At 45.1% G+C, this 21,090-nt stretch overlaps 1 protein-coding gene across 6 annotated transcripts in view; it reads right to left on the bottom strand.

Annotated features, from left to right (window-relative positions):
- The window catches only part of MVB12B (multivesicular body subunit 12B), a 236,524-nt gene that overhangs the window by 185,650 nt on the left and 29,784 nt on the right, over nucleotides 1-21,090 (bottom strand). Inside the window, exons 1-2 of one of the 6 annotated variants that reach the window (XM_073600318.1) lie at nucleotides 11,188-11,329; nucleotides 10,990-11,084 (exon numbers count right to left, since the gene is read on the bottom strand). The exons of 1 other annotated variant lie outside the window; for it this stretch is intronic. In XM_073600318.1, coding sequence (XP_073456419.1) covers nucleotides 10,990-11,040 — 51 coding nt within the window. In that variant the 5' untranslated portion in view covers nucleotides 11,041-11,084; nucleotides 11,188-11,329. Of the gene's footprint in view, nucleotides 1-10,544; nucleotides 10,717-10,848; nucleotides 10,947-10,989; nucleotides 11,085-11,143; nucleotides 11,332-21,090 lie in introns of those variants that run through there. 4 more of the 6 variants (XM_073600320.1, XM_073600322.1, XM_073600324.1 and 1 more) reach the window with 4 other exon arrangements.

Raw genomic sequence — 21,090 nt, 5'->3', positions numbered from 1 at the left:
CTCTGCAGAGGCGGTATAGCCGCGCCGTCCCATTGATTTCAATGGGCAGGAGCGGTAAAGGAGCGGTATACACTCCGCTCCTTCACCGCTCCGAAGATGCTGCTGGCAGGACTTTTTTTACCGTCCTGCCAGCGCATCGCTCCAGTGTGAAAGCCCTCGGGGCTTTCACACTGGAATAAAAGTAGCGGCACTTTCGGGTCGGTTTGCAGGCGCTATTATTAGCGCAATAGCGCCTGCAAACCGCCCCAGTGTAAAAGGACCCGACATACATCAAAATCTACTTTTAAAGTACAACCTGTTACTTTGATTAGACATTCTTGTTGCAAATGCAGAGCAGATTGTAACACACATGTTCAGTATTAAATCAGGTTTTGTTACATACTTTTTCAAAATTAAACAAAGTGGCAATTACAGGTCTCACAGCAGAAAACCTTGGCAGCCAGGTATGGAACAAAATGATGGGCAGATAAATACAAAAGGGCCGCACCACAACAAATCATGACCAGTCTCTCACCCTGCTTTATTATTATCATTTATATAAACCTTTATTCCAGCAGAACCACAATACAGCACAAATCTATAGCCGAGGAAAAGTAAGTATAACAAAGAAAATTATTTGCTTTCTTTTATGTCTTTTAAATATACCATTGAGCGTGTTTTGTTCAGTAACTGAAAAAAAAATAGCAGTGATCCTGCCAGAAATCTAACTTCCTATGCTCCATAACTGTGATGACAGTTGTCAGCTGTCACTGTTCCCAGCTGTCCTTGTGGACTACAGAACACCTGCGCCCTTTGTAGAACAGAAAAGGACAAGTGACAAAGCTGCTCCCCCATAGATACAGAACAATGAGTAAAGGTTGTCCACCTAGGACAGGAAACTTGTTACTGGCAGGGTCACCAAGTGAAAAAAAGGATGAAAAGCCTGAAAAAAAAAAAAAGAAAATGAATGCAGCCTCCACATCTCATCTAAGGATCAGTAAACTTAAAGGGGTTGTAAAGGTTCATTTTTTGTTGTTGTTTTTTTTGTTTGTTTTTTAAATAACAAACATGTCATACTTACCTCCTCTGAGCAAGGGTTTTGCACAGAGCGGCCGCGATCCTCCTCTTCAAGTGCCCCCACGGAGAGCCGCTTTCCATGGGGGCACTTGTGCGGGCTCCCAAGTCCTGCTGCTGCTGCGTCCATTGACAGACAGCAGGACTCAGCCCCACCCCCCCCGGATTTCATTAACAGTAGCGGGAGCCAACAGCTGCGCTGCTATCAATCTATCCAATGAGGACCCTTGACAGCTGCTGTGCTCGTCCTAGTCGATGGAACGATCGGGTTCAGGTAAGTAAAAGGGGGGCTCTGGAGGGCCCGTGCACTACGGAAGGTTTTTCACCTTAAAGCGGAGTTCCACACAAAAATGGAACTTCCGCTTTTCGGAACCCTCCCCCCCTCCGGTGTCACATTTGGCACCTTTCAGGGGGGAGGGGGGTGCAGATACCTGTCAAAGACAGGTATTTGCACCCACTTCTGGCATAGACTCCCATGGGAGTCTATGCCTCTTCCTGTCCCTCCGCGCTGTCTTCTGGGAAACACACGGGTCCCAGGAGATAGCGGGGACCAGTTACGATGCTCAGCATGACTCACGCATGCGCAGTAGGGAAGCGGGAATTGAAGCCGCAACGCTTCACTTCCTGATTCCCTCAGCTAGGATGGCGGCGGCAGCTGCCGAGAACCGGGCGGGTTCTCGGCGTTGGCTGCCGACATCGCTGGACCCCGGGACAGGTAAGTGGCCATTTATTAAAAGTCAGCAGCTGCAGTATTTGTAGCTGCTGGCTTTTAATATTTTTTTTTTTTAGGCGGTTTAGGTGAACTCCCTCTTTAATGAATAGAATGCATTAAGGTGAACAACCACAAGGGTTTACAACCCCTTTAAATATGTTAAGTCTTGGCTTTTTAGAATCACACAGATCAACCATAACTTTATGGCCACCCACTTAATACCAAGTGGGTCCGCCTTTTTTGCCACCAAAACAGCCCTGACCTGTCGAGGCATGAACACCACTAGACCTCTGAAGGTATACTGTGGTATCAAGCTATCAGTAGCACATCCTTCAAATTGTGAGGTGGGGTCTGCCTGATTGGGACTTGTTTTTCAAGCACATCCTACAGACGCTCAATTGAATTAAGATCTGGAGAATTTGGAGGTCAAGTCAACACCTCAAACTCATTGCTATGTTCCTCCAAAACATTCTTGAACTGTTTTTACAGTGTGGCAGGGTGCATCATTCTGCTGAAAGAGGCTACTAGCATCAGGGAATCTGGATTCCATGAAGGGGTATACTTGGTCACAACCATGTTTAGGTAGGTGGTACCTGTCAAAGCAACATCCACATAAATGTCAGGACCCAAGACTTCCCAGCAGGACATTGCCCAAAGCATCACACTGCCTCAGCCAGCTTGCTTTCTTCCCATCCTGGTGCCATCTCTTCCCCAGGTGAGTGACACACACACACACACACACACACACACACACACACACACACCTGGCCATCCACATGATGTAAAGAAAAAATGTGATTCATTGGACCAGGCCGCCTTCTTCCATTGCTCCATTTCAGATGCTCACGTGCCCATTGCAGGTGCTTTTGGCTGTGGACATGGGCACCCTGACCGGTCTCTGGCTACACAGCCCCATACACAAACTGCGATGCCCACTATGTTTACTTGCTGCCTAATATATCCCCACTGACTTTCAGATGCCATTGTAATGAGATAATCAATATTATTCACTTAACCTATCAGTAGTCATAAAGTTAAGGCTGATCACTGTAGAGACACTTTAAAGGCTCACTGCGCCTTTCTGAATAGGTTTCACGTTGTACTCCTATTAAAGTGATTGTAAAGCTACGGGTTTTTTTTGTTTTTTTAAATAACAAACATGTTATACTTACCTCCACTGTGCAGTTCGTTTTGCACAGACTGGCCCCGATCCTCGTCTTCTGGGGTCCTCCGGTGGTGCTGGTAGCTCCTCCCTGAATCGTATAACCCCCTAGGAGAAGCGCTCTCCCGGGGGGGGGGGGGGGTTATCTTGCGGGCACGCTCCCTAGTCCAGCATTTGCGTTAATTAACACAGAAAGCGGGAGTCGGCCCTGCCCCCTCGCCACTGGAATTGATTGACAGGCCAATGGCTCCCTCTGTTATCAATCTGCCCAATGAGAAGGGAGACAGGGGTGAAAGGGGCTGCTTTCGTGCATTTTGCTGGATTGGATCAAGCTCAGGTACAAAAAAAAAAAAAAAAAAAAAAAAAGCTAAAAAAACACTATTGGTAGAATTAATGCTGGAAAAAAACGCCCCAAGAAACTCTACAAAAACCATGTTTTTCTGCTTCTAGAAGCTGAAGCTCAGAAAAAGGCTAATAGCCTAAAGTAGTGTGCATGGACACACAGGATAACACTATTTAGCTTCTTGGAGCAGAAAAAAAAAAAAATGGTAATATCAGCTTCTAGGGGCTTAAAAAAAAAAAAAAAAAAACCCGCTAGTGTGCATGGAGACTTAGGGCAGTTTGTGACCAGGAACGAACGCCCAGAAAGTAAACTGCTTGTCCCTCAACCCTGGGCGCATATTGCCCAGAATGTTCATACCACTTGGTACACCATCCTGCCCCAGCAGCCTCTCCGTTTTTACAGGTATCCGGAAACGGTGCCTTCCACCTGCACAAAAATGCTGGGTACTCAGGCACAAGGGCTAAATGCCCAGTGTGCATGACTTAGGCAGGCCATACACAGTGCAAATTTCTGTGGTTCTGCAACCTGTGGTTGCAGGAAAGAAATTTACACAATTCCCCCATCAACACAAACAGAGCTGACGGGGGAATCCCTCCTGCCGAGCAATTGTCTGCTTTCAGTGGGGGCAGGCGGAGGAAGCCGTCCCCACCAAGAGAAGACAGTGATTATTGCTAGCGGCTGCTAGCGATAATTGTAAGAGAATATGGCAAGTTGGTTGCAATCAACTTGGTACATTCAGCATGCCCAATAATGGTTCAAATCTCGGCCAGTTCCTGCTGAACAGGAGGAGAGGAGAGCGAGGAGAGCCTATTAGCGGCATCTCCTTGCAGGGGACAACAAAACATGTAATCAGGGCACTGATCATCAGTGCCCTGATTACATTATAGTGCTAACAGTGTCACCAATCATTGCCAGCAATCAGTGCCCACCAGTCCCAGCAAGTGCCACCAATCAGTGCCCATTAGAGATGCCAGTCAGTGCTGGCTATCAGTGCTGCCCATCAGTGCTGCCTATCCGTGCCACCTAATCAGTGCGCACCAGTTCTGCCTCATCAGTGAAGGAGAAAAAATAACTAATTTACAAAATTTACTGACAAAGTAAACTTTTTTTTTTTTTTTTTTTAAATTTGGGGTCTTTATTTAAAAAAAAAAAAAAAAACACACAGCAAGCAGTGATTTAAATACCACCAAAGAAAGCTCTATTTGTGTGAAGAAAATTATAAAAATTTAATTTGGGTACAGTGTAGCATTACCATGCAATTGTCAAAGTGCGACAGCTCTGAAAGCTGAAAAGGGGCAGGAAGGGGGTGTAAGTGCCCTGTAGGCAAGTGGTTAAAAGAGGCACATCTAAGTATGCAGGCATCCGGGGTAAAGCTGTCCACCGTCCTCCGCACCACCATAGGACATGACCTTCCACGCTGCGCTCCACAAGCGGTTCAAGCCTCACTTTCAGATCACTCTACTGCAGGGTAGTCTTTCCGGTCATGATTGCAGACGGACAGCGGTGAGAGCTGTCGGTGCGGAGGACGGTCTATGTGAACAGCTTTACCCCGGATGCCTGCATACTTAGATGTGCCTCTCATATTGAACAACCATGTGAGTTGCTAAATGTTGTACCTTCATTAAATGTAACCATATTGCTACACTTAGAGGCGCCTCTCTTCTCTTTTATACTCTGGAGCTCCTGCAGGATTTTGCTTCTAATCCCCTTGTGGATGGACATTTTATGGTTACACAACCTGGTCACGTTGCTATCATCTTTTTTTATATGGACTATAAACTGAAGGACTTCTGAATAAATGGCTGTGGAACTAATCATTTGAGTTTCCATTATTTCTTATGGGGAAATTCGCTTTGATATAAAAGCGCTTTGGATTACAAGCATGTTTCTGGAACAAATTATGCTCGCAATCCAAGGTTTTACTGTATAACTATTTTTAAAAGTGGAATCCGGTCTGATCCCGCAGCTCCAGCCCCCCTGTGTCAAAGAGCGGCTGCTGCAAGAAAAGAGAAAAAAAGCCAGGGAGCTCTGACAACAGAGAGGCGATGGGAGCCTGTGGGTGACGTCACATCTCCGGGAATTCACAAGACGTTGTCAAGCACTGCCTGACACAAAGGAGTCAGAGCTGCTGAATCACGTGACCGGACTAAAAAACAAAAAAAAATGTACATGCACAGATCTTTTTGTATACAGGGTAGGCAGGATAGGTAAGAGGTGGGAGGGAATATGTTTAAGAATAGGGTTAGCCTTTACTAAGGCAGGCCAAACATTATGCAAAACTGTTTGATTCCCCCCAATCAACAGTCTGTGTGGATAGGGAGATCCCTCCCTCTGCGTTATTGTACTCTGACAGAGTCAGAATACAATGATCATTGCTGGCGGCTATAGCTGCCAGCAGTGATCTAAATAAAAAAAATTTTAAAAAACAACAGGCTGGTTGTACTGAAGTTGCTAGATAGATCAACTTCGGTACAACCAGCCTGTTCATAGATAGATGGATGGAAATTCGGCCAGTTCAGCATTTTGATCTGTCTATGGCTGGTTTATGGCTCTAAAGTATATTTTTAGTTTTGGATAGAGTGGAGCGGGATTAGAACCCCTGTCAGGTTTTTATTACTGTCTGTGCCCCTATCAGGGAGAACCACCCTCTCTAGTCGACCATTATCACCAAGAGTGAAAGAAAATCCCAAAATTTTGGGTTGACACCAAAACAGGAATATAGATGAAATGGGGACAGACGTTCTGGTGACAACCAGGGATTTCCTCACTATGGAGAGATTTCTTCTCATTTCCTGTCTTGGCTATGAGACAAGAGGTGAAGGGTTAGAACCCTTCCTTACTCTATCCAAAAATGAAAAAAAAAGGTTTTAGACCTTTAGTAATACTTTAGACCCCTTTCACACTGGGGCGGTTTGCAGGCGTTATTGCGCTAAAAATAGCGCCTGCAAACCGCCCCTAAACAGCCTCCGCTGTTTGTTCAGTGTGAAAGCCCGAGGGCTTTCACACTGAAGCGGTGCGCTGGCAGGAGAAGAAAAAAATCTCCTGTCAGCCGCTTCTTTGGAGCGGTAAAGGAGCGGTGTATTCACCGCTCCTAAACCGCTCCTGCCCATTGAAATCAATGGGACAGCGCGGCAATACCGCGGCTATAGCCGCGCTATAGCCGCGATATACGAGGGGTTTTAACCCTTTTTCGGCCGCCAGCGGGGAGTTAAAACCGCACCGCTAGCGGCCGAATACCGCGGTAAAACAGCGCTAAATATAGCACTGTTTTACCGCCGACGCCCCCTACCGCCCCAGTGTGAAAGGGGCCTTAAAGAGTATTTTCAGTCTCTAGAAAAAAAAAATAATTTAAAAAGTCAGCAGCTACAAATACTGTAGCTGCTGACTTTTTAGAAACCAGGGTGGATAAAACTCTATTAAAAAAAAAAAAAAAAAAGTATTTTTGATTTCATTTGTTATCAAATCTATTTTAATAAAATGCTTTTGGAGTAAAAATCTAACTAAAGATATTTTTCTATTTAACCACTTCAATACCAGGCACTTACACCCCCTTCCTGCCCAAGCCAATTTTCAGCTGTCGCTGTTTAAATGACAATTGCGCGGTCACGCTACACTGTACCCAAACAGAATTTTTATCATTTTGTTTCCACAAATAGAGCTTTCTTTTGGTGGTATTTGATCACCTCTGCGTTTTTTATTTGTTGCTAAACGAATAAAAAAGAACTAAAATTTTCATCTTTTGTCTGTTATAAAATTTTGTAAACAAGTACGTTTTCTCCTTCACTGATGGGCACTGATAAGGTGGCACCAATTAGGTGGCACTGACGATGGGCACTGATATAGGTGGCACTGATGGGTACTTATGGGTGGCACTGCTGGGCACTGATAGCCTCCGTCAGAGGTTCTTTACCGAGATCGATGTAGCGGTGTGTCTGACTGACACACCACCGATCGCCGCGATGTGCGCCCCCACGGTCGTTCTGGAGGGCCGTCATATGACGTCCACCCAGAATGAAAGCCGAGCCGCCCAGCCGTCAATTGACGGCTGGTGGGAAGAGGTTAAGATACATTAATAATTTAGTTTATTCAGCATGAAATGGAGCTTAGTTATGTAGCATGAGGCTGTATATTATGCAATATTTACATTTTTGGTAAACTCATTCAATGAATCCAAGCTCTGCAAGCTGAGATAACATGCACTGCATTGATACATTCACACAATTTCACAGTAACCATGAGATAAAACAAAGTTCAGGAATAACCCTTTATCCAATTGTTTTTCAAATCTATGTACAATACAAACTGTATGATTGTTGGAAGAGAAATGCATCTGTACCAGGCTCTAAGTGTGAGGAGGAAGGGCAAGCAGTAAAAATGAAAGTGAAACCTATTAAGCAGCTTATTTACCTTGTGATCTTTCTGCACATAGATTGAAGAGCTTTATTCCTCCCTTGAGGAGCAAAATGGCAGCAGGCCATAAAAGATACCGGGTTTGGGAATATTTTAATGAAGTTCGTCTACCTATGGGTAAAGCAGGTATGGGTGCAAAACGCAACAAAGATGTAAGGCCTGGTGGCTCGATAAAAGAATATTAAAGATTCTAACTACCAGCAAGAATGAGTCCTTACATGTAAAGAGCACCTGTCATTGCAGATCCATCATGGCAGCACCTGTTAGCGGGCATCCACTCACCTACTCCTGCCACGTCCCTCACCTTCTGTCACTGCCACATCACCAGCCGTCCCAAAAAAGTGAATGGGACTGTTGGTGAATCAACATCGAGTCAGAGGAGGAGCCGCTGCGGGACAGAGATGACAGTTGCTCTTTAAAAATTATGATTTAAATCGAGTTGATTTAAAGCGGGATTCCGTCCTAAAAAAAAGAAAATTTTAAAGTCAGCAGCTACTAACATTGTAGCTGCTGACTTTAAATAAGTACTTACCGATCCTGGGTGCCCCCGATGTCGGCTGCCCGAGGCCAACCCGTCCCTCGGCTCTCGGGTCCCGGCCCCGCCATCCTAAATAAGGGAAACAGGCAGTGGAGCCTTGCGGCTTCACTGCCAGTTTCCTACTGCGCACGCGCGAGCGACGCGGCGCTCTGTTCTGTGAATGGCCCCGTGGTGTTCTGGGAACACACACAGTTCCCAGAAGACAACAGGGCTGCTCACCGAGGAGCAGAACGCACCGCGGAAGAGGAAGAGGCAGATTAAGAAGACTGCCTAGCAACAAGGGTTTAGGCAAGTTTAAAAAAAAAAAAAAAATAATAATTTTCTCAAATGTTTTTTTTTTTTTTTTAGGATCCTTGGTGGTTTTTTTTTTTTTTTTCAGGGTGGCCCTGCACTTTAAATCAAATCCACCCTGTTAGAAACTGACACTAAGGCCCGGTTCACACTAGTGCGATGCGAGAACCCTGCGAATCCACTGCGGGTTCCCGCATCGCACTGACCCACACGGCAGTTCACACTGCCATATGTGAACTACTGGGGAGTGTCAATACATTAACGACACCCCCAGTTCAGCTTGCATATCGCACTACGAACTGACAGTTCGGACATCGGATCGCACAGGTGTGAATACCCACTCTGGTCCAAACGAAAAAAGGGTCCTGTGTGTGTCTGGACCGAATGCGGTGCGATATCAACCATACTATCTGTATGGCTGAAATTGCATCACACAGACATCGCATGTGATGTGAACAGCAGTGCGCTGCGAATCACATGCGACGTCTGGCATCGCAGCACGCTGTGAACCGCACAGAAACTCGCTGCACATTCCTGTTCGATTCACATGGGATTCAGTGCAGTGCTATTTGAGCCCATTCATTGTGAATGGGCCCAAATCGCACCAAAAGTAGTGCATGCACTACTGTTAGAAACGCACTGCAACTGGATCGCATAGTACCTTTGCACCATGCGATCTGGTATGATCCAGTGCCTGCAAACCCACTGTGTTTGGGGTGTCATTAAGATTGCTCTGACACCCAATGCGGATTGCAAGGGCAGTGTGATTTGAATGTGGTGTGGGAAACGCGTAGATTGTGGGGCTTCCCGCACCGCATTAGTGTAAACCTAGGCTTAAAGTGGAAGTAAACCCCCCCCTATCGTTTTTAAGAAAAAGGAAGCTGCCATCTTAGCCTCTGTGTAATCTACAACTGCCATGGTGCTGCGCATGTGATCAGTTTTGACACGTGCCAGAAATGAAACCGTTTTATGGATGGGTTTACTTCCACTTTAAATAGCTGCCTATTTTCTTTAGGTAATGTCATGTTGCTTTTTTTTGTATTTGCTTCCATGCACTACTTTTGGAAACGCACTGCAACCGGTACAAAAGTACCATGCGATCCGGCGCAGGCAAACGCACTACAATTGTGACCTGCGTTTGGGGTGTCTATAGCTAAACATTGACACTCCGCTACAGATTGCAACTGCAGTGCGTTTTGAACGCGGTGCGAGAAAAGCACATGGAAAGCGGGTTTCCTGCACCGTGTTCTAGTGTGAATCTAACCTTACCTGTGCAAGGATCCAGCGCTGTCCTCACCCAGGCCAGTTCTTTACCAGTCTCCAGGTCCCCGACGTCGGCGTGTGTGAAAAGCCAGCCGTGACTCCTTGCTGCTTCCCACTTCGCATGCGCGAGCCTCTCTCCACTTTGTGAACGGTCCTGCACCCTCTTGTGACCTGTGACGGGGAGAAAGAACTTTCAGTGGAATTGCCTAGGTCAGCGATGGCGAACCTTGGCACCCCCAGAGGTTTTGAAACTACATTTTACCATGATGCTCCACTACACTGCATAGTGCATCATGGGAAATGTAGTTCCAGAACATCTGGGGGTGCCAAGATTCGCCATTGCTGGGCTCGGCGATCCGACCGGAAGTGGAAGCAGGTACAGAACATGCGTTAGGTGGTTGTGGATAAATTAGGGAATGCATAGCCGATATAGTTCCCCAATGTGCATAATTAATCCTTAAAGGATGAAGTAGGGCGTCTGCCAAACTCCGAATCTCCAGTGGAACTCCACACTGGCATTCTTTCTCCAACAAGCTGCCGGTTGGGTCGTTCGTGCCGCTTTGTTTACATCAGCTGACACATCCTGCAGCTCATTGGCATAAAAAAAAGGGGGGGGGGAAGAAGAGGAGCGCAGGTTTGGTGTTCGGAGGATGACCCCCGCCATCAGCACACACACACACACACACACACAACCCCCCCAATCCCATCATCACAAACACACGTGTGCGGGGTTACCAGCGCCAGGCTTCACATCCAGAAGTAGGCCCCTCACCTCCAAGTCTTCAGATTCTCTTCCATCATTCATTTAGCACACAGGCAACGGAAATGCCCGACTTTCTGGCTGCACACCTCTGCTTCATACATCAGCACACACAAGTGACGGACATTGTACACACAGAGAGGAGAGATTTGAGGCTGGTTGCCATGGAAAGGGAAGGAAGGAAGGGAGGTGGAGGAGGAGAGGGGGGATTAATGAGAGAAAAACAAATGGTGCAATGGAGAGGAGAGGAGAGCGGCTCTCATCCCACAACCTCACACCATACATCCCTAGGCAGACACGAAGGGTTAATACAGACATCTACTCCTCCAGGGGGCTCAGGCCTGGCGGCTTCCAGGAAAACATGGCCATCTTCCACCACTGAGGACAATGGACAGACACAGGACACAGGCTCTCTGCTTTGTAGAGGATGGAGAGGGGGGGGATGAATACACTTAACTGTTAAGCGTGGAAAATCGTCCCTTCTTTTCATGCAAAGGCAGCTGTTCATTGCCAGGCGAGGAGGGAGAGGAGGGAGGTCTGGAGGGGGAGAGGCTGAAAAGAGAGAGACAGATGATACACAGGCAATGGAGGAGGGGAGGATGTGTCCTTACCCTGGGTGTGTGTGTGAGAGAGAGACAGGCTCAGGGCTGCTGACCTTTCTTCCCCAACCCTGATCCAAGCTGCAGGCTGGGGCCCCCCACACTTCACATCAGACACCTCCTGTCCTGGCCATTTAAACTTTACAGCCAGCAGCAATGTCAGTGTGTGTGTGTGTGCAGCCAGGAGGAAGGAGGCTGCCCCTAGTGGCCAAGATGTACAATTGCAGGGGTGTGTGTTACCACAGAGAGCAACACTCAACTCTGTTTACGTTCTACACAGAAACCCAATGTATACTGTGTATATATATACTGTGTGTGTATATATATATATATATATATATATATATATATATATATATATATATATATATATAAATGTATACTGTGTGTATATACTGTGTGTGTGTATATATATATATATATATAAAAATGTATACTGTGTGTATATACTGTGTGTATATATATAAATGTATACTGTGTGTATATATATATATATATATATATATATAAATGTATACTATGTGTGTGTATATACTGTGTGTGTGTGTATGTGTGTGTGTGTGTGTGTGTATATATATATATATATATATATATATATATATATATATATATATATATATATATATATATATATATATAAATAAAAATGTATACCGTGTATATGTATGAGGAAATTGACAGCGCTATAGAAGTACCTGTAATAAATGTCCCCAAATGTATAATATGTGTATATATATAATATATATATTTATATAATATATACACAGTGTATACAGTAAAGTCCCCAAATGTATTATATATATATACACACACACACAGTATATACAGTATAGTCCCCAAATGTATAACATATATATATGTGTGTGTGTGTGTGTGTGTGTGTGTGTGTGTGTGTATATATATATATATATATATATATATATATATATATATATATATATATATACACACAGTGTATACAGTATAGTTTCCAAGTGTAATATATATATATATACACACACACACAATGTATACTGTATAGTCCTCAAATGTATAATATGTATATATACCCACACACAGTGTATACAGTATAGTTCCCAAATGTATAATATATATACACAAACAGTATATACAGTATAGTCCTCAAATGTATAATATGTATATATATACCCACACACAGTGTATACAGTATAGTCCCCAAATGTATCTATACACAGACATGACATACTCACAGGAAACCTTAAAGGGTTAGTCCGCCTTTACCAAGCACACAGGAAATGGAAATCACAACACAGATGCAGATAAGAGATAAGAGGCGTCTGGTAAATAAAAACAGTGCGCAGCTCTGCCTAAAGTTGAATAATGCCCTTGCTATAAACTCCCCAGCCACTTTATGAAGTGCACCTTGCTAGTACTGGGTTGGAAGCCCTTTAGCCTTTAGAACTGCCTTAAAGTGGTAGTAAACTCTGGTACACCGCTTATACCTACAGGTGAGCCTATAATAAGGTTTATCCTGTAGGCATAGTTGCCAACATTCAGAAAAAATTGATAGGGACAATTTTTGTATGTAGGCAGAGTCTTATTTTAATTAGAGGTGGGGCATTCATTTGTAGGTGTGGCTTAAATGCGTTGCGTGTAGCTCACTGATGCGGAAAAATGGGCATGGCTTAAACTAAATATTGGGCGTGGCTTAAAGGGGGTGTGGTTAGAGTCTGAGATGAAAGAGGGATGAAGGGAGAGAGAAAGAAAGAGAGAGAGGGAGAGAGTAAGGGAGAGGGTCAGAGAGTGTGCAGAGATGATACAGGAGAATGTGAGAGGGTGCAGACATGGTACAGGACTTGATGTACACCTCCAACACAGGACATGGTCAGCAACAATACTCAGGTAGGAGATGGTACAGAAGACTGTCAGATTTGCACTACAGTCCATTTAACATGGTTTCCTATGGAACACGTTCTGTAGTGAAAAATGCAAAAAGCACTAAAACTGCATAGGTGTGAATCCAGCCTAAACCCTAGAGATGGTTGTGCGTGAAAATCCCAGTAGATCGTCAGTTTTTGAAATACTCAGATCAGCCCGTCTGGCACCAACAACCATGCCACATTTAAAGTCACTTAAATAACCTTTCTTCCCCATTATGAAGCTCGGTTTGAACTTCAGCAAGTCGTCTTCACCATGTCTAGATGCCTAAATGCATTGAGTTGATGCCATGTGATTGGCTGATTAGCACTTTGTGTTACCAAGCCATTGAACGGCTGTACCTTATAAAGTGGACGGTGAGTGTAGGTGTAGGCTATTTACGTACCTGTGGGGAGATGCAGCGTGGTGCAGAGGCAGAAAGTACTCAGAATCCAGGAACAGTAACAGAATTGTATTGTAAATGTAGTTCAAGCCAGTACCCGGCAGGAGGTCAACCCGACTGGGCGCACTCACAGTATGTAGCAGTGAACAGGTCTTGGATGTACCAAGCTGCACAGTTTATATTTATTCACAGACGCCCCTTACCTGCATAGGCAGTTTTTTGTAAAGGTGAACTAACACTTTAAGAGCTCTTTCTCATGGGTGGCAGTAAAAGCAGGCAATTGAGCCAGGTTTTTAACACTTCCTGACAGCCAGCCTAAACTAGAACATGCAGCCGCACAGGGCTGTATACATGTTTTGCTTAATGGCAACACCTAAACAGTATGTTGTTTTCAGCAGGTGGTAGCACCGTCAAACACAACACATTCCAGTGAATGAGGCTGCACCGCAACTGGCCTGCAACTACATGCAAGGGGTCGCGGGGCTACAGGTCAGCATTGTGAGAGTTGGGCCTCGTTCACGCGGGGTATCAATGCGAACCCCATGCAAGGGCTTTGTTTACCCCCCGCAGAGATGCACAGGTGTTTCTGCATCCGCTTACAAGCAGCACCATTGCTGTCAATTGGGATGCAGCAGCTGCACAGGCATAACCTCTGCTCCCAATATGGCGTCCATGTGAGTCCGGATGCAAGTCCCTGAACTCACACTGAGTTCAGGGCCGTGCATCCACACAGATGTAATATTTATGGCAGCAGTTGTGTTTGTGCAGCAGCTGCATCCTAAATTAACATGAATGGGGCTGCCTGCAAGCGCATGCACTTAACACCTGTGCATCTCCATGCGGGTAATCACGGCCCTCACGTGGGTCTTGCATTGATATGCCCCCTATAAATGAGACCTTAGGCCGCATTCACACAGGCATATAAAAGCGTACATCTGTGAAAAGGGCTGTGTTTTCATGCACAGGTGTTCCATGCATCACCGTGTCCCATTTATGTGCTGATGATGCAGGCAGACGCAGTCGCTGGTTCCAATATGACAGACGTGTGAGTGCATGTTCCCAGTGTCTGCATTAAGTGACATGCACCTGTATCTGCATGGCTGTCAAACGTTACATACTGACAGGAAACCCATCCATACTTCACAACTGTCCCGGATTTGCCAGGACCATCCTGGGAGTTTTAAAGTAAATCCCAGTGTCCCGCGAATCTGGGCTGAATCCCGCAGCGGAGCCCAGTACCAGAACAAGTTCTGTCACTTGACTTCACTAAACTACCTGACAGGTGCATGGCAGCCGTCAAGGCTGAGACTCGCTCAGTGCCCAGCCAGCACAACCACCCCCCACCCCCCGTCAGCCTGGTGTACAGCCTGCAGAATGGGAGAGGTGGTAGGCTAGGTCTGCTCTACCTCCTCCCCATGTCCCCCTGTGCCTGCCCACGACCCCTGCCTTGCAGCCAATGCTGTGCCTGTGAAGGGGTTGTGTGGGTGGGAATTTTGAAGCAGTGCTTCTGATTTTGCTGCCTGAGCCTCTGGGTGAGTAAACAACTGAACTCTCCCCTCTCTTTCTTCCTTCCATCTTTTTCTGCCTTCCACATAATATAGTGATCCTTCCTGCCTTCCATGTGCCATAGTGATTCTTCCTGCCTTCCATGTGCCATAGTGATCCTTCCTGCCTTCCATGTACCATAGGGATCCTTCCTGCCTTCCATATGTTGTAGCGATCCTTCCTTCCTGCCTTCTATGTACCATAGTGATCCTTCCTTCCCGCCTTCCAAGTGCCATAGTTATCCTTCTTACTGTCTATATACCATAGTGTTGCTTCCTATTTTCCAGGTGCCATAGTGATCCTTCCTGCTTTCCATGTGCCATAGAGATCCTCCCTGCCTTCCATGTGCGATAGTGATCCTCTCTGCCTTCCATGTACCATAGTGATCCTTTCTGCCTTCCATGTACCATAGCGATCCTTTCTGCCTTTCATATGCCATACTGATCCTTCCTGCCTTCCATATGCCATAGTGATCTTTCCTTTCTGCCTTCCATGTACCATGGTGATTCTTACTGCCTTCCATGTACCCTCCCCCTCCCACTATCATGTTTGGCCACACCCACTTTTTGCACGCCACAGGTCACTGTCTCCCTGAGATGTCCCTCATTCTCAAGTTTAAAAGTTGGGAGGTATGGAAACCTTAGGGGCTCATTCACATAGGCAGCCAGAGCAGATGGCTGAGCCACGGTTTCAACCCTCCTGAATGCCCAGCTAAACTAGGGCATTCAGCTGCTCAGGGCTGTACACATGCTGCAACTGCAATGATTTGCATGTTGGTTTTCAGCAGGCGCTACCACTGCAGAATGCAAGCCATTCAAGTGAAATTGGCCACACTGCAACCAGCATACAACCGCATGCAGTGCAAGCGGTTGTGGCAAGGTGGGCTGGCTTTTTAAGGGTTGAAGCAATCAGTGAAGAGTTGATATAATTTATTCACCGCCCATCAAACACCTCTGAAAAGCGATGTGCAATGCAACCAATTGCGACAGGTCAGCATCAGGAATGAACTTGGGCAGGTTGAGGTCTACCTTGACCTATCTGACCTATTAAAGTGGACAGCCAATCATAGGCAGCAGAGGCATCCCTGCCCCGCAGCCGCACGTCTACACGCCCCTTGTATACATGCGGCTGTGGGGAGGGGAATGTGTTCATCAAGTATTGGTTGTTGAGTTTGACAACTTCCAGGCGGTAGAGCCCAGGTGGGTTTGGACTTGTGTGTGACACATCTTCAGAAAAAGGCAGAATGTTTTTGTTTTTTTTGATTGAAGAAAGATCAGATCACAAACAAAAATGTGCAAAGTTTTAGAGCCGCACAGGAACCCTTCATCAAACTTGTGCGTCAACCTGTCTGAGCTCATCACTAGTCGCAATATGTTGCCTCCTCACATCCTGTTTTAACCCTGTATACACTCTGGTTGTACAATCTCATTTCCAGTTATCAAACTATGCAATATAAGGACAAACCTACACAATCTGTTCACAATCTCTATCAAACCAGATGGGCCCTTTCACTACGTAGTTGATGGAAGAGCTACAGGTGGTTGTATAATCAGATAGTATAGTGCAGGGGTCTCCAAACTTTCCAAACAAAGGGAGGGTTTACATACCTCCCAACATTTTGAGATGGGAATGAGGGACACCTACTAACAAACCTATGTAGGCATAGGACACGCCCCCTGTCACACCCCCTTAAAGGAGAATTAACCAAAAAAAGAAAGGTTAATTCAATCCAGAAGGGCATTTTTTACCACTACTATCCTTTATATTGGCTTTTAACCACTTCAGCCCCGGAAGATTTTACCCGCTTCCTGACCAGAGCACTTTTTGCGATTCGGCACTGCGTCGCTTTAACTGACAATTGCGCGGTCATGCGACGTTGCTCCCAAACAAAATTGACGTCCTTTTTTCCCACAAATAGAGCTTTCTTTTGGTGGCATTTGATCACCTCTGCGGTTTTTATTTTTTGCGCTATAAAGAAAAAAAAGCGACAATTTTGAAAAAAACGCATTCTTTTTTACTTTTTGCTATAATAAATATCCCCCAAAAATATATAAAGAAACTATTTTTTTCCTCAGTTTAGGCCGATACATATTCTTCTACATATTTTTGGTAAAAAAAATCGCAATAAGCGATTATTGATCAGTTTGCGCAAAAGTTATAGTGTTTACAAAATAGGGGACAGTTTTATGGCATTTTTATTAATAATTTTTTTTTTTTTAAATGGCAATTTTTATCGTGACTGCGACATTATGGCGGACACATCAGACATTTTTGACACATTTTTGGGACCATTGTCATTTATACATGACACTGGCAGTGAAGAGGTTAACCACTAGGTGGCAGTGTAGGGGTTAAGTGTGTCCTAGGGGCGTGTTTCTAACTGTAGGGGGGATGGGCTGTGTGTGACACATCACTGATCTCTGCTCCGATGACAGGGAGCAGAGACCAGTGACACTGTCACTAGGCAGAATGGGGAGATGCTTGTTTACATTAGCATCTCCCCGTTCTTCCTCCCTGTGAGGCGATCGCGGGTATCCCCGCGCCGATCGAGTCCGCGGGACCCGCGACTCGTCTCACGGAGCTTGCCGCCGGCGCGCGTGCGCCCGCTGGCCGCCTCTTAAAGGGGAACGTACAGGCACGCGATTCTGCCTGTATGAGCCCTTCTGCCGCAGTATATCTGCGTGAGGCGGTCGGCAAGCAGTTAAAATGTACAAATACAGCAATTTAGAAATTGGATTTAAGGTTTAGCACTTTTTGAAAGATAAAAAGTGCATTTTATATACAACTATAGAGATCAGACCAAAATGAGGGACAAATGAGGAAAGAGGGACATTGCTCCAAATCAGAGACAGTCCATCGAAATCAGGGACAGTTGGGAGCTATGGGTTTACTGTCTGTCATGCTTTAGGGGCGCCAGACTTCAGCCAGTGGGATTAGAAAATTCCCCAATGTTATTGGGAATAAACAATGCCCTATCATTGGTTTCAGAGGGAGAAATTGTGCCCCATTGTTGTGTCAGTTGAAGGATTACTGCCCCAAGGGCCGGATAAAGGGCAGGCAAAGGGCCACATCCGGCCCCCAGTCCGCAGTTTGGAGACCACTGGTATAGTGTATGGCCAGCTTTAGATCTACCAACTACTATGTCATGTAATATAGAGGCCTGTGCACTTGGATAGAAATTGATTGGGCTGTACAGGTTTGACCCAATACCACATACGTTTGGTAAATGTAAATGAGATTGTAAAATCGGATTGTAGCGTGCATGGCCAATCTGTACAATCTCATTCACATTTCCTATGTAATATTGTAATAATTATGTATTGGGACAAGCCTATATTATCTGTGTGTGGCTACAGATGGCGGCTTTTTAAGCAATCCTGCTGATGGTAGCAGCAGAGGCCCCCATGTGTCGCCAGTCTTATTATGTCTATACATAGGACAAAAAAATGGAATGAGCAAATTCTGATTCAACAAAACTATCAAATCGGATATTAATTGAGCAAGACAAAAATATAATTGCCGAACAATGAGCAACAGATAAATACCGTTTTAATTGACCCAAGTTGATCAATTATGGCTAAAAAAAAAAAAAATCGATTGCACAAGGTCGATTAATTGGCATTTTTAAGCACCCTTTTGAATCACTTGCGGTTGATCTTACTTGGAAATAAATATGTCCCATAGGGTGCAAAAAATGGCATCAATCAACCCTGTATGAACATTTTATTTCCGCCGCCGCCGCTCACCATGTCATTTTTGTCTCGCTTATTTGATGTCTGATTTTATCCTTTTTGTCAAACCTGCCATCAATCGTTCAGGTTCTCGCACCATTAGGCTGCCCTACACTATACAATCTGATTGTACAGTCTCCTTAAAGTGGAACTTCACTGTCTTCACTCATCGGCACATGCGAACTGACACAAACTGAAGCAATGGCACGTATGTGAGTGAGTGTGCCATTACCGCGGGCATGCGCGGGAGTGACGCCATTGCGGCTCTGCCCAATCACAGCGCCGGAGACGCGATATCCGGAAGTAACCCCCGGGAGTGATGTCGGCCTCCGGAGCGGTGTACAGGCACCGCAGCGAGGGCTTCGATCTCAGGTGAGTATTACATAATGAGCTAGTATTCATACTAGCTCATTATGCCTTTGTCTTGCAGGTGTTAGTTATTTTTTTTTTTTGTTTAAGTGGGTTCACAACCAGTTTAACAAGTCATTTTCAAACTTGCAGCACAATTGCTTGCTATTTGGGAATAACCACAGTAGACAAGTACAGAGCTGCCTCCTCTTTATGCAACATGTCAGCTCATGCAGGTTTCCCCCATCAACTCTGAGAACATAGACGACCGCTGTCCCTGCACCCCAGCTCTAGTCCTGGTTTTCAAACTAAACTCCTGAAAGTTTGGAATATGTCATTTTAAAAAATTTAATTTTTATAATACGCTTACACTTACGTCTATAAAGATCGCCTTTTCTGTGTCTTAGATTCGTTTATCTGTACATCTTCACTTCCCTTTTTATGTTTATACGTATCAAAAAGCAGAAGTTAAAAGAGAAAAAAAGGCATGTATATACAAATCAAAGGCTAAGTTCACCTTTGGCAGGCATTTTTCATAAAAGTGGCCATACAAACTAGGGGCCCTCGTGGAGTATATATATAAAAAAATCAGCAGTCTTTATCATGTGGAGCTGTGTGTACATTCACTGGCAAAATCAAATGGTACTAAGTAATTTTCTCTTTATGTTGCATGTACTTCATAAGAATAGCACGAGTAAGGTAAATACTGCATAATGGTCACTAGATGGAGCTGGTGATCATAGGAAATTAATACTTATTTACTGTGATCGTCAGCACCATCTAGTGGCCAAAATGCAGTATTTTCCTTAACCTCTTGCTGCTCACATAATGCATAAATGCGTCAGCAAAGAGAGCAGGCTTTTATGCCCACAAGTCGCACATGTGCGTCCGAGAGCAGCAGCGCTTTCTGTGCTTAGAGCGTGCTCCCGGTCTGTAGTAATGATTGGAAGCTGGTGGGATCAGTTCTTGATTATGTGACCATTGTGACAGCCAATCAGGTTTCCAGACATATTAGCTCAATAAAGAAATGTCGGAGCTGGGCGGGAGAGGATTGAAGTAACATTTGATTCAGTCAGCAATCCCACCCCAGATAGCAAGGATAACTTGCCACAAATTTATGGCAGTGTTGAATTGTAAGACTGTTAACTTGCTGCACATTTTCACTGGCAAGTTGTACACTTGCAGAGCCCTTGAAGCACAAGTTCTAGTTGGCACATTTTTACACTTTGTAGCAAATTTGTGTGGCAAGTCGCTAGCAAGGGAGAAAAGGGTTTAGGACTTTATATGAGGACATTGTATTGTACCTCCATCCCGACATTTGGGTAAATGAGAGCAAGGTTTGGGTCTTTATATGAAACATTCAGCCCGGAAGGTAACGATCCGGCCCTTGGCCTCCACTACCCGTGCCCCAGAATCATGGTCTGTAAGTATGAGTGGGGGATTTACTCTTGTACTATTTTAATTATTATCCTACCTAATACTTACCTTTAATACTTCTATAGACATTTATATCACATCTGCTCCTGAAGAGTGGCAATGTAGCCAGGAAACGCGCCGAGCTATCATGTATTATGTTATGCAGGGCTTTTTTTCTCAGAGAATAGGTGCAGGAACTCCCCTTGGCTCCATCCCTACCCACCTCCGAGCACCGTTACTTGGTTCCACCCCCTTACCCACCTCCCAGTACCACCCCTTTTAGAGAATACAGAACCAAGTATCATTTTGACAGGAGTTAGATGATCCGACTACTTTAAATTATTCTGTATGAAATTTGTTAATGATAACAAGAAAGGCAGTAAAATAGATCTAGCAACAATGGACACCCCAGCGACAATCGATCCACCCCAGCAACAATGGACTCCCAACAACCAGCATCAATAGACCCTCCAGCAGCCAGCAACATTAGACCTCTCCCTCATCCCTCAACAGTAGATCCCTCTCAGCAACGACTGACCCCCTACAACATAAGACCCACCCCCAGCAACAAAAGATCTGCCACCAGCAACAATAGACCTCCCCTGAAAAAATAGATCCCCTCCAGCAACAATAGTTTC

This window comes from Aquarana catesbeiana, linkage group LG09, assembly GCF_042186555.1.
Source record: "Aquarana catesbeiana isolate 2022-GZ linkage group LG09, ASM4218655v1, whole genome shotgun sequence".
Lineage (NCBI taxonomy): Eukaryota > Metazoa > Chordata > Amphibia > Anura > Ranidae > Aquarana > Aquarana catesbeiana.
This window is presented reverse-complemented; position numbering and strand designations above follow the sequence as displayed.